The sequence below is a fragment of the Tamandua tetradactyla genome, chromosome 2 (genome assembly GCF_023851605.1).
Source record: "Tamandua tetradactyla isolate mTamTet1 chromosome 2, mTamTet1.pri, whole genome shotgun sequence".
Taxonomy (NCBI): Eukaryota; Metazoa; Chordata; class Mammalia; order Pilosa; family Myrmecophagidae; genus Tamandua; species Tamandua tetradactyla.
The window spans coordinates 6,968,715-6,982,392 of NC_135328.1; the positions used below are offsets into that span (position 1 = coordinate 6,968,715).

At 38.8% G+C, this 13,678-nt stretch overlaps 1 protein-coding gene across 2 annotated transcripts in view; it reads right to left on the minus strand.

Moving 5' to 3' along the window:
- Positions 1-13,678, minus strand: part of LOC143658906 (contactin-associated protein-like 3) — a 156,091-nt gene that overhangs the window by 20,053 nt on the left and 122,360 nt on the right. For both annotated transcript variants that reach the window (XM_077131326.1, XM_077131318.1), the window contains exons 15-19: positions 13,390-13,608; positions 11,266-11,505; positions 10,472-10,702; positions 9,033-9,166; positions 8,111-8,198 (exon numbers count right to left, since the gene is read on the minus strand). In XM_077131326.1, the coding sequence (XP_076987441.1) occupies positions 8,111-8,198; positions 9,033-9,166; positions 10,472-10,702; positions 11,266-11,505; positions 13,390-13,608 (912 nt within the window). The remainder of the gene's footprint in view (positions 1-8,110; positions 8,199-9,032; positions 9,167-10,471; positions 10,703-11,265; positions 11,506-13,389; positions 13,609-13,678) is intronic.

The window sequence follows — 13,678 nt, forward strand, 5'->3', positions numbered from 1 at the left end:
GGATTCAGGAGCATAAATATAGGCTGGAACTGGGAGTGAAGGCAAAATATGATGGCCAAACCCACCACTTCTCATAAGTGAGTCCACACAACCACACAAGATCAGCATCCAAATAGATGGCAGCTGTGCCTGGAGGGGCAACGAGTGTACTGATGTCATCCCTAGCAGCTGACTCCTGAAATTCCATCATGGAGGCTCTTAACTTTGGGCTCAAAATTTTCTGCCCATTAAGGATAAAGAAAAGAAAAAAAAATGGTGAAGGGATGTCCATTAACAGTCATTCATATGTCAGGGTGAAAATGTCTTATCAATTACTAGCATGAGAAAACAGGTACAATGAAAGAAAGTGAGGGGGAGAAAAAGTGCACTTTAATTCTGAGGAAGAAAGGATGAGAAACATGGTTTGAGCGTGGCCATGCAGCAAAGTAAAGGCTTAGGAATGGGCAGGCTAAGGAGCTAAGGCTAATTTTACTTCAGTTGCAACTGTGAGTAGAACTTCTAAATCTCTTTAAATAAAAACAGATTTCATCTTTCCTTCTCTTTATTTAAAAAATCTCTGTGGTAAGAAATCTTGAAGGAAGAGTTAAATTTCCAAGTAACTAGGGAGACAGGCATTTTCGACTGTCTCAAGTTTTGGGTAATGTTACCTTAAAAACATATCACTTAAATTGTACACTCCAGCAAGTGAAATTTATGCTCTTCTGAGGAACAAACACAAACTAAAGGTCTGGAAAGAAAAGGAAGCACCGAAGAATTAAAAATTGTGAAGAGCTCTCAGCAGCCCACCACAAGTACTGCTTCTGAAAGATATTGACAGAAAACCCTAGAACAATTAGAAGAAGCATTTCCAATGATTCTCTGAGGCTCTCATCAGAAACCAAATATCTGACAACAAAAATGAGTGGTTCTTCACTGGTAGAATGGTCACCTTTTATGCAGGAGACCCCGGGTTCAATTCCCGGACCATGCACCCCACCCCACCCCCAAAAAAGAGAGGGAGGTTCTTGGAATTGCAGGAAACATTGAAGAGCAACAAAAAATGTAAATATGTGGGTAAACAGAAATAAATATTGACTATTCAAAAACTAAAAAATAATATGGCAAGGATAGCACACAGAAACCTAACACATGACAACCATAACACAAAGGATGATGGGGGGTGAAAAAAAATAAAATGTTTAAAGAATTTCTAATGTACTTTTGTAAGTGGTAAAATTATGAATTTAAAATAATCTATATTAAGTCAAAGATACAAATTCCAATTGTGAGGGTAATGAATAAAAAATAGTATAAGCACATAGAACTAAAAGATTAATATAGCAGGTTAAGAGACAAAAACAATAAGCAATTCTAATGATCATCAACATGAGAATAACAAATTGTGTCATATTCATACAATAAAAGACCCCATGGTAATGAAAAGGAATGAAATACTTTTACATACAACAGCACAGATGATTCTTGAAAACATTTTTATGAACTAAAGAAGTTGACCACAAGACAGACATTCAACAAACACACATGTTGTAGTATGGCTGAATAATGTTTCATTTTATGGATATACTGTATTTTGTTTATACATTCACCCATTGCTGAGATCTTTGGGTTGTCTCAACTTTTTGGCTATTATGAAAAGCACCGCCATGAACATTTGTATGCACCTTTTCGTGTGGACACATGTTTTCAATTCTCTTGGGAATATAACTAGGAGTGTAATGCCTGGGTCATTCTCAGCTTAACTTTTGAGGAACTGTCAAATTGTTTTCCAAAGGGGGGGTACAATTTTACATTTCCACCAGCATTGTATGAGGGTTCCAATTTCTCCATATCCTCAGCAACACTTGTTATTGCGTGTCTTTTGATTACAGCACCTGGTTTGAATTTGGTATACCATTGTGGTTTTGATTTACAGAGCTATCTAATGACTAATGGCGCTGAGCATCTTTTCATATGCTTATTGTCCATGTATATATCCTGTTTGGATAAATGTCTGTTTAGATCTATTTCCATTTCATTTGAGTTATTTTTTTATTGGTGAATTGTAAGCATTCATTATATATTCTACATAGAAGTCCCTTATCAGATATATGATTTGTAAATATTTTCTTGAAATCTGTGGAACTGTCTTTTAGCTTTCTTGAGTGTGTTCTTTGTGCTACAGATTTTTTAAAAAATTTTGATGAAGTCCAATGTATCTATTTTTTCCTGCGCTGTTTTGTTTTAGCTAGGAACCAGCACCTAATCTAAAGCTACAAAGATCTACACCAATGTTTTCCTCTCAGAACTTTACAGTTTTAACTCCTATATTTAGGTCTTTGATCCATTTTAGTTAATTTTTGTATATGGTGTGAGGTAGGTGTTCAATTTCATTATTTTACATATTAATATCCAGTCGTCTCAGAACCATTCTTGAAAAGACCAAGACTATTGTCTTGAATGAATAGAAGACTATTCGTTCTCAATTGAGTTGTCATGTCACCTTAGGCAAAAGTCAATTGACATAAATATGAGGGTTTATTCTGGATTTTTAATTCTATTCCATTGCTCTATACAGCTATCCTTTTGCCAGAACCAGACAGTCTTAATTACCGAAGCTTTTTAGTAAATTTTGAAATTGGGGAATGTGAGTCCTCCAACTTTTTCCTTTTTCAAGAGCATTTTGGCTATTCAGATTCCTTGCGTTTCAATATGAATTTTAGGATAATGTGACAATTTTTACAAAAGATAGTAATTTGGTAGTTCATAAAAACTGCACTGAATCTGTGGCTCAACCTGAGGAGTATTTCCACCTTTATAATATCATCTTCCAATCCATGAGCACAGGATGCTTTCCTATTTACACAGATCTTCAAAAGTTCTTTTCAACAACCTTTTATAGTTTCCAGTGTACATATCTTGTGGTTCTTTTTTAAACTACTTTATTCTTTTTTATGCTATTGTCAATGGTACTGAATTCTTAAATTCAATTTTTCATTATTAGTGTATAGAAATACAATTGATATTTGTGTATTGATTTTGTATCCTGCAAATTTCCTGAACTCATTTACTAGCTTTAGTAATTTTGGGGGGATTACTTACACAATTACATGGTCTACAAATAGAAATAATGTCACTTCTTCTTTTCCAATCTGGATAGTATTTGTTTTTGGGAAATAGCCCTGGCTAAATCTTGAACTGCAACCATAATCCAAGTGGCAAGAGTGAATAACCCTGTTTCGTTTCTGATTTTAGGTGGGGAAGCTTTCAGTATACATATGATGTTAGCTGTGGGTTCTCTGTAGATACATTTTATCACTTTGAAGTAGATTTCTTCCATTCATAGCCTGTTGTGTGTTTTTATCTTGAAAGGTGCTGGAGTTTGTGAAATGGTTTTTCTGTGTCTACTGAGATGACCATGCCTTTTTCTTTCTTTATTCTATTGTTATGGTTATTATATGGATTGATTTTTGTTTACTGACCCCACTTTGAATTTCTTAGGTGGCTCTTAGTCAGCCATGGTCTAAAATCATTTTTACATGTTGCTTATTTGGTTTTCTACTATTTTGTTAAATATTTCTGCATATATATTCATATTTCAAAAATTTTATAATCCTTCTGTCTTTCTGCTGTGTACCCTTTCTTCACAATCAGGTAATTCCTCAGGCACATCATCGAAAAGCTAACATGCCACCTAAGTCATCAGCACTTTTAGTATTAAAACCCTATGTCTCTCATGACATTTCCTTACATTTTGCAGAAGGCAACTTCCTCAAATAAAGTTAGCCAAGATGCTCTGTATATTGGCTATGGAGTGCCCTTTGAACCCGCCATATCTTTGGTGTACTTCCCTTTCCTCACGCAGAAAGCTGACCTCCTAAGGTTTATTGATATGAACTCTTCACCCACTGGCGTGGCCCACTGGCGTGGCCCACTGGCGTCTCCTCCCCCTGGGACAAGACAGAAAGGTACAGCTCTATCTCCTCACTTCAAAGTAGATTACTGTCTTGTTTTGATATTTTCATAGGTTTTTTTTTTAACATACATATGCAGAATTCAGCATATTACTGGTTATATAAAAGTCTCTGGAGAAATACAACTTAACAAAAATTCTAGGTCACCTTACTGGGCTGCCATACTTTAAAGCCCTCACCATGTGGCTATGAGAGTGATCAGAGTGCAGGCTAAAGAGGAAATTAAAAATTGACAGGGCAGGCCACAGTGGCTCAGCGGCAGAGTTCTCGCCGGCCATGCCAGAGACCTGGGTTCAATTCCCAGTGCCTGTCCATGCAAAAAAAAAAAGACAGGTTTGCATTTAATGCTAAGATCATATTAAAATTATCTTATAATAACTACACAAACTTAACTTAGTGGCCATCACTAATCAGACCAGTGAGAAACATTAAGAACAAAAACATATTATTCAGAAGGTGATTCTGAACCATTTTGTCCAAAGCATGTTATCGTTAATGATAATAATAATAATAGTGTAAAATATAGATCAGGCATGAACACTATTTTTCACCTGTCTTCCCTACTTCATTGTGAACACTCAGAGGACAGATACAATGTGTGTCTTGTTGATAGTCAAATGTGCTAGATATTCAAACTGTCTAATGAAGTATAAGAATAAATTTGGTCTCCCCCCAATTTTTGAATAAATGGCTAACTTAATGATCCAAAATGGCTAATGAGACATAAATACAAAACTCTCTTCAGAAAATTAATAGCTCCTTTCTTGGCCATCTTGTTGGTTTATTTTAATATAGGTAAATGAAACTAATCCAATACTCTCCAAATCTGAAAACAAAGTTGTAGTCTTCTTGTATTTACTAATGATCTGAAAATAGCACCAGAATTAGAAGAGAGCCAATCCTAAAATAAAGTTATCTTAAACATGAAAAGTTTTATTAGTCTTTGATCAAGATGCATATCTCTAGGTACAGATGAAATGCATATTTATAATTTTATTAGACTCAATTGCTTCTGGCTATGCAAGTCACTGCTGAATTTAAACTTTAATTTTCATAGTCTGAGAGGCATGCTTTTGAATATATTATTTTTTAATAAAAATATTAACATCTTGAATTCCATGCTATATCCTCTGTTAACTTGTAGGAAAGTAAAAAAAAAGTATACAATAAAATCATATTGATTAATAAGATTCCCTCCATAGAATACAGGTCACTTTCTCAACAGTTTTCCGTAATCTATTGCATATTTCTTTCCCTACATTAAATATGATGCTAAATTGTGTCTTTGAAGAAATTCCCATGTCAGTATGACACTTCCTGATTTTAACTTTCTACCTTGTGTATTAGAGATTTATGAACATACCTCATTTCTCCTGTCAGACACTGAAGGAACTGAGGGCTGGAAGTTCTATGTGTGTCTTTGCTGTTTGTTTGTCTGTTTTTTAATGAAATCACATCTGAAGTGGCCTTAAAGGAGGGGTCAGCATACTGGGGGCAGATAAGAACAGTCCCTCCATTCACAGGTTGCTTCTACACTATGGAAGGACAGCTCTGAGGGCTTGGAAACCACGGGGATGGCGAATTACTACCCTCTTTAAACGAAGGTGTGGTTTAGAACTGTCTGCGCGCTAGAAAAACATGTTCTTAAACTTAATCCACTCCCGTTGTGTGAACCCATTGTTAGCAGGGCTTTCAGGAGGCCACTGCAGTTAAGGTATGACCCAATTCAGTCACGATGCGTCTTCACCCTATTGCTGGAGTTCTTTGTAAGGGAAATGAAATGCAGAAGGAGGGAGAGAGCACAGAGGGCTCAGCGAGAAGCTGACCAGAGGGCAGAAGAGCCCAAGGCCAAGGATGATGGGCAGACACCCCAGATGCCAGTCTTCGGGGAGAAAGCATCGCCTTGATGGTGCCTTGGTTTGAGCTTCCATCAGCCTCAAAACTGTGAGCTAATGAAGTCCTGTTTTTTAAGCCAACCCATTGCATGGCATTTGCTTGGCAAGGAGGAAACTAAAACAAAAGGATAATTACAATCAGCTGGGGGCAGAAACTAGACCACAATATAGAGTAAAACAGGGAATAAGGTTTTCTCTACTTGGATAATAAGAAGTATATACATAGGATAGATGAACTGACTTCAAAGGACTGCTTTCTACCCTATGAGTCTCTAAAACTAAACAATATCCTTGAGTGTTTAGGAATCTTATAATCTTCTCTATCAAAAGGTATATAGTCAGTTTCATGGCTAAAACTTGTGTGAAGGGTGGAATGTATTTCATTTTGTTAGTTTTCCAATTCTTTGTGATTGCCTGTACAACGCCAGTCTTTTAAAGAGAAGAAAAAAGTCTACGAATGTCATGAAAACCTGCATGTCCAGAAATGCCTAGGAAACACGTCAAAGTCACAGAGCCAATTCATTAGCGATTAGGGTATTCACCGCCTCAGCAAACTGCAGCAGCTGTAAACACCTCCGAACCCTGAGTGCAAAACAACTGTTTATCACCTTCACTTGTTTCCACTGGCGCAACCATTGTTTGCACACAGATGGGCTGAGACTAAAACAAATGATCCCAGGAAAGAACCTACAGCACCAACTCTCTTTTCATTAGGGGGGAGATTCTTTATCAACTTTGAAGGCATGATTATAAAACAGAAGCACCTCTCCAAGCTACACTGACCCTACATTTACTCTTAGAGCAAGGCATGCAAGGACCTTCTTTAAATGGCTTAATGTACAAGACGAACACCACGTGGCCAATTTGGAACTTTTCAGTTGGGCTGCACCTTCTAAACTGCTCATCCGTCTATACCATTCACAAGAGAACCCTGAGCGAGCATTATGATTTGTAACACTTCCTCTGTTTTAACAAAAAGAAGTCACAGTGCTATTCATTGCCCATCATACTATTTCAAAACCACACACATTTTATTCGTCGCTGTGCTTCACAACATGTCTTGACCAACCATTCATGCACCTTCTCTCCCTTTCTCAGGTTTCTTATCGTGCGATGTAGGTGTGCAGATTCAGACCTGCTCTTACTCTTAATCCACCTTCCTGCCATGGACACCCATGGTGAAGAGGATCTCTTGAAGATGTTAATTTTGGTTGGAGTGCGACCCAGCTGAAAGAGTCTGGGTCTACATCTGGATTACTGGAGTCCTTTATAAGTAGAGGAAGTTCAAACAGAGAAAAAAAAAGCTCTGGGAGGGGCCAGAGGCCAGAAGTCAACAGAATGAGGACAAAGGCACAGGATGCAAAGCAGGGATGTAAACGAGGGGACCCCGAGCATCCCCAGCAGCCAGCTCCAGAACAGAACACACTTTGAGGAGCAAACATCACCTTGGTGATGCCTCAGTTTTGGACTTCTCCCACCCACAAAACTGAGCCAATAAATTCATGTTGTTTAAGACAGGAATAATATCGAGCAGGAATAATAACCACGCCACAAGAAAATTTTCCCCCAAAGAGCATCTAAATATCAATTGCGTTTATAGTTTACATATGGTCAAAAAGAAAAGAAGGATCTTTCAAACTTTACTCCCTATTTCTTTATAATTCTTGGTGACAAGGGAAAAAAATAAAGGCATATAGAGCTTGACACCAAAATAGTAATGTCTACATTTACTCGCTGTTTTTATCAAAACAACTAGCTCCCATAAAGAATGCCTGCGGGATATTTAGGATGTGCTTTTGCAAAAGTGGGGAAGGGCAATGAACTCAGCCTACAAAACCTCACAGCAAAGCAGAATCCAGGACATAATGGGTATTCATTTGCTAAAAGAAAATAGTCTTTTCCTTCCTTTCCCATATCTAGTTTTATCATTAAATGAATTCTGCATGTGCCTTCTGATTGATATATAACTTATAAACTTTATGTCTACTTTGATTTTGCCTTCTGTGAATTGTTAGAAAAATACCAAGTTCCATTAAGCTTGATTGCCAGGTGAGAGGAAAAGTGTGGAAATATTTTTCAAGGAATATCCTTGCTCATCTTACAGGCAGTACTTACTCATAATTATATGTGCACTCAGGCAAGAGTAGAGTACCTTGATTGTCACTCACTGTGAAATTATGAATACGGCAAGGAGCTGCTGGCAGCATGATGTAGACTTCTTATGTTTGCTGATTCATGTCATGGGGTAGCACTCCTTCCACTTACCTAAAATTGTCCCCAGTGTGAGGGATTTGATGGCGTTGAATTCTGTACCTGATGACAGGGTGACCTGTCTCCTTGCACTCTGGTTAACCTGTTAAATGGTCCATTGGAAGTAAACATCAAAATGTCAAGCAATTTTGATAAGAAAAGCATAGAAAGACAAAAAAAAAGATAAACTTTATGTTATTACTATCACAAAGGTTAAATAAACCAACTTCAAACAAATAACGGTTTAAAAACGGGACAAGTGTTTATGAAACATTTCTATAATACTACAATCACACCCTACCTTACTCTCAACCCCTTTTCCTCTAATTTTTTTAGTGTTGTAAGACTCTATAATGGGTACAATCCACAGATGAAACAAGCTATTTTAAACCTTAGAACTTCTTATTTCAAAAGAAAATGTGTTACGTGAAGCAGAAAAGTATATTCTTTGTACATTCAATATATAAATGTGATTCATCAAAACCAAGTGATAATGCATAATTTAATTACTCTTTTTTGTTAAATTGTATTCCCATTATAAAAAAGATCTTGTTTTTTTTTCACATGCATTTAAATAGCTGTAGCACATTCTTTTTCCTTTTTTAATTTAATGGGAAGACTTTTCTACTGGAATATCAATTAATAGATTATACCAGTTGTTACCATGATAAACCAGACAACATTTCCCTACCAAGTAGAGTAAAACCGTGGCATTTTAAATGGTCAAATATTAATAATAAATTTGACAGAATCCTACTGTTAAACAAACAAAGCAAAGAAAACAAATTGACATTTTATGTCCTATCAAGACTTACGGAATGACACTGCTGAATGCATATGTCCTTTATTACGACTTATTATCAGATTTTTGCTTTAGGTTATACATTCAGAGAGTCACAATTTTAATTGATGTTGTGCTGCTGAATTTCTCCATTACCTCTACAAAGACCACTGCTCCATCTCGGTTAATCTTGACATGGTGAAGCTGCCCATCAGCCAGGTTTTTAAAATCAAAGGTAAAAACATCAGGTTGGTGATGTCTGTCCAGCTTGTACCTGATCTGCAAACTACCTAAAGAAGGAAAAAAAATGACGTTTTTAACTAAAATAGAATTTTATAAAAACTGTCAATGCAGGTTCTAAAGCACATTTTATTTTATTTTTTGGTTTGATACAATTTGAATTTACTGAGCATTTAGTTGGGTGCAGCTTGTGTTCACTTTTCTGGATTAGTGATCTGATCGCTCATTTACAAGCTAATCTAGGGTTGAATTCTGAGTCCAGATACATTAGTTTAAAAGTCGAGAACAAATGGGTTACGATAAGCAGTCTCTTCTCCAAATTCCTCCATTTTCCTCAACTAAAGGAAAAAGCCTAAATCAAGCATACAAAATTAAACATATTAAGCATGTGAACTAGGCTCTAAATTAATAAGATATTCATATCATTAAGCAGTAAAACCTCAAGCAATATGGCATCAGCATTCCTTTTCTATAAGCACAACTTCTTTAAATGTGACTTACTTTAATGCATTTTAATGTATTGCAGACATTTACATAATTAATTTGTTTTTTCTCTTTGCACAACCAGAATTCTTTTTACAAGTTCTGCCATAATAAGAAAAAAAGGGTAAAAGAGAGAAATAAGTGGTCTGCTATACTGTCTACTTCTCCCGATCCACACACTGTTCCCCCACCCCACAAATTTTTGCCTAAAATGGAGCCATTAGCCAGAGAACATGCAAGGCTTTTTGAGACATTAAATCTTTTCTCTCACTTGCCATGAAGCAAGGTTAAAACTTGATTTTATTCTCCAACTGTGAACACCTGCAAAGTCATGGCAGCCATTGGCTGGGGATTCTCACTTCAATTTTCTTCTCCATGTAACTATGATATGACTGACTTTTCAAGCCCTGATTAGTAAAAAAAAAATATTTATCTGATGCATATAGAAATTGGCTTTTCTGTGGTTTAACTGTTCCAATATCATGTTCGTACATCTTTACTTTGCTTTAAATGAGGAGGAAATATTTTCCACGTGTGTAACATGAGAGCTTTTATTTCAAAATGAACTGCAAAACTGATTTAGATTATTCATGTGCTGAAGTAAAGGCCTCCTAGCCACGATGAGAAGCGGTTTCCCATCAAATACCCAAAAAGATCAAACGTGCAATGGATGAAAGCCATCTTAATGTAATCACTGAAGTGGGAGCTTCTGCGATAAACATTTTGGTTATAATGAAAGATCAACCCACTCCAATGAGCTGCGATGTGGAGGGCATGCCAGTCCCTGTTTGTCACGTAGACTGAAAGGGCCCCGGTCTACACGGGCCCCTTACGCTCATTCAACCTTCCTGCTCTTACGTAAAGACACGTACCGTTGTGGGCGAGGACAACTGAAAGGTATTCCTCCTGGAAGGAGCTCACATACAGCAGTAAGCTGGGGGTTTCCGTGGTTCGGAAGCTCAGGGTAACCATTTCCCTGTTCAGCGTCACCTCCTCACGAAGCAACGAGGCCAAGGAGCTGGAGTTCTTACCCAAGGTGTAATTGGAATGTTCTTGAAAATTGTAGATCACTGAGGAGCCAGTTCTAAAATATGCAGAAATCTCTGGAATGAGGCACATTTTTCTTCTATTAGCAACATGTAAGAGCAAGGGTCTTGCTTTGCGTCCCTAAAGAATGTTTGCATCCTTCAGTATCCCCAGGGAGAAAATGCTAATGGCATGCTTTATGGTTTTTATTTTTTTTGGGGGGGGGGATGGAGGTATTAACTTTAATATTTAAAAATAAAATTGGATTAAAACGGTAACTAAGCCCCATATATCCATAACCCAGAACTGAGTAACACTTAATAGAGATTTCAGTATTGCTCCAAAATCTTCATCCTACTGTACATAAAATTAAATCCCTAGTATAAATGTAGAATTTAAAGGTTACAGCTGCACTAATAATCTTTTGAGAAATCCGGAGGACTGATACCAGATTTAAAGAAGGAGCCACAAGCTTAATATGTCCTTCTAAATTAAATGCAGGAATTTGGGACAGAAATTATTCCGTTTCAAATAATGGCATGGAATGGTCTCCTTCTTCCCTTATAACGTCAAACGCCAGAACCGTCCCCTGCCCTTGAGTTCTTCCACGCCCCGGCCCGCGCGCCCCGGCCCCACTCACCGCTGGCACAGAAGGGCCCGGCGTAGGCCGAGAGGCTGCAGTCACAAGCCACCCCCCTGCGCTTCTCCCGGCACCGTCCCCCGTGGCGACACAGGTGTCCGTAGCTGCTGCAGTGCCCCGGGCAGCCCGGCTCCACGCCCGGCGTCCGCGTGGCTCTTTCTTCCAGGTCCAGGGCGCGCCCGTCCAGCTGCAGGGAGCGCAGGCAGCCCAGGAAGCCGCTCTGCCGGGTGGCCGTGCCGCCTGCAGGGGAAGCACCGCGCGTGGAAACGCGCGCCCGGGTCCACTCGGGATCCCAGCCCCACGCCTCACTGAGGCCTTATGGAGAACACCAGACAGGCCAAAGTCTTGTGAACATACATACTTTGGAAACATAGATTGTGATCAAATGTTAGGAATCATCCAACAGCGCTGAACAAAACACTGACAGCAAGATTTTTTTTTAGGTGGACTTTGGTAAGCATATGTCCTAAAATGACTTCAAGATTTTAGAAACTTTTTTATATTTGCTCTTTGATAAAGAACAAAATAAAGGCCCCTGCAGGTATTTTTTTTTTAATTTTAAATTTATTAGACAATGAAGTGCATGATAAAGTTTACATAGAAAAGTCCAAAATTTCTGCCATATAAAAATATATGTGCAGTCAAATTTCTTATTTACAAGAGTCCTCAATATTAAAGTTATGAAATGGAAGAGAAAGCAAGAGGGGTGAAAATAAAATACACGATTTCATCAGAGTTCTGCCTTATTCCATCCAGGCCTCTCTTAGGACATGGTGGTATAATATTAACTAAATAATATCTCCCTCTCTTATCTTCTTCTTTTAGCATGCTTCATGTGACCATAAGGTAGTCAGGAAACAGGAATTGCCTAAAGAACTTGTTAAAAAGCACAGATCGTTGGGTTCATTTTTAGGGACTGTGATAGAATGTTCCTGGGGTAAGACTTCCAAATTTTAATTTTCAACTAGTTTCACAGGTTTTAGAAACATTATCTAAATGGGATGAATGTTAATTTTAGGTGAATATTCATGCTAACCCTGTTGCTTGGCTTTCTATTAATTAATCCTCAGGAGTATAAATCAAAAAATAAATTTGCTTTATTTAACCCATGTGTGTGCTCTTAGTGTCGGGTGGTTTGATGATTTGAAGTGAAACCTCATCTTAATAAAAACTGGATTTTTATGGTCTGAGTTATGCGCGCACACACACTAACTTTAGTGCACTGGCTAGCACTAACCCCTATATGCGTGCTGTAGTGCTCTCTAGCAGAGTAAGTTGTGTGATAACTTGTGATTTATATCAGTTTTTAATAGGACTGCATTCTTATTTACTTTAAAATGCATGAGAAATGGCTACATGAGAACTACTTCCTTAATCTGCTTAGTTTTCAAATTAGAATAGAGTTGTTTGAAAAGCAATGTAGCAAAACATATTTTTCTTCCCTTTGGGGAAAGCAAACAATAATAAAACAATAAACAAGCAAATTGAAAGGAAGGCTTCCATTACCCAGAGCCATCATCTTTAAATGAACGGAGGGCAAGAATAAAGGAGCAAAATCCAGTTATAAACAGAGCATGTGATGAGAGAACAGGAGAAGGCAGGGAAGGGTGGAGGCTGGTAGATAATACCCAACGCACTGCTTCTTTGGACCTGCTCTCTCAGTGGACTGTTTTGGAGGGACACTGGTGGATACACACCCTAATTAAAAGGTGTGTTCTTTAAATGCACAGACAGCCAAATCAAAGTGGGTAAAACTGCTAATAATTTTATAAACAGTGTTGCTAAGAAGTAGCTGAAATGAATGTGCAAACCGCCTGCAAAATTTGAGTGCAACCTTGAGAATCAGCCAAACACAGGTTTGTATTTCTCTCCCAGATGGGTTCTGCAACAAAAGTCTCTGGACCTCCCTGAGCCTCCATCATCTCATCTGTGAAGTGGGGACAATAACACCCATAGGAGGAGCTATTAATATGAAGCTTTTAGTCAGTGGGGCTAATGGTAGCAGCTGCTTGTAACTGCCACGCCGTCCTCCCGCAGCTGTGGCTTTCCCGCGGCCCCTCTCGGCACGCCCAGTGCGCATGCACCTAGCACCCAGCACCCAGCACCCAGCACCGCAGCGCTCACCCACGAAGAGCTGGCTGTGGAGCTGCAGGCGGATGTGGCCGTCGGGGGGCGCGGGCTGCGTCCTGGGCGGGAGCAGGTCCACTCGTAGCGAGGCCTCCCGGACGTTCCTCTCCGCCCGCACGTGGTGCCACCGGCCATCGTTGAAGGGGCTGGGTGACCGCACCGTCAGCTCGCGGGGCCCGTTCCCCACGTCAAAGGAAAAGGTCACTTCTGCGGGAGCTGGAAGGATGACAGAGGGACGCTGCTCAGGTCAGTTCCGCGGGAGAAAATCTCCAGTGGACGTGGGAAA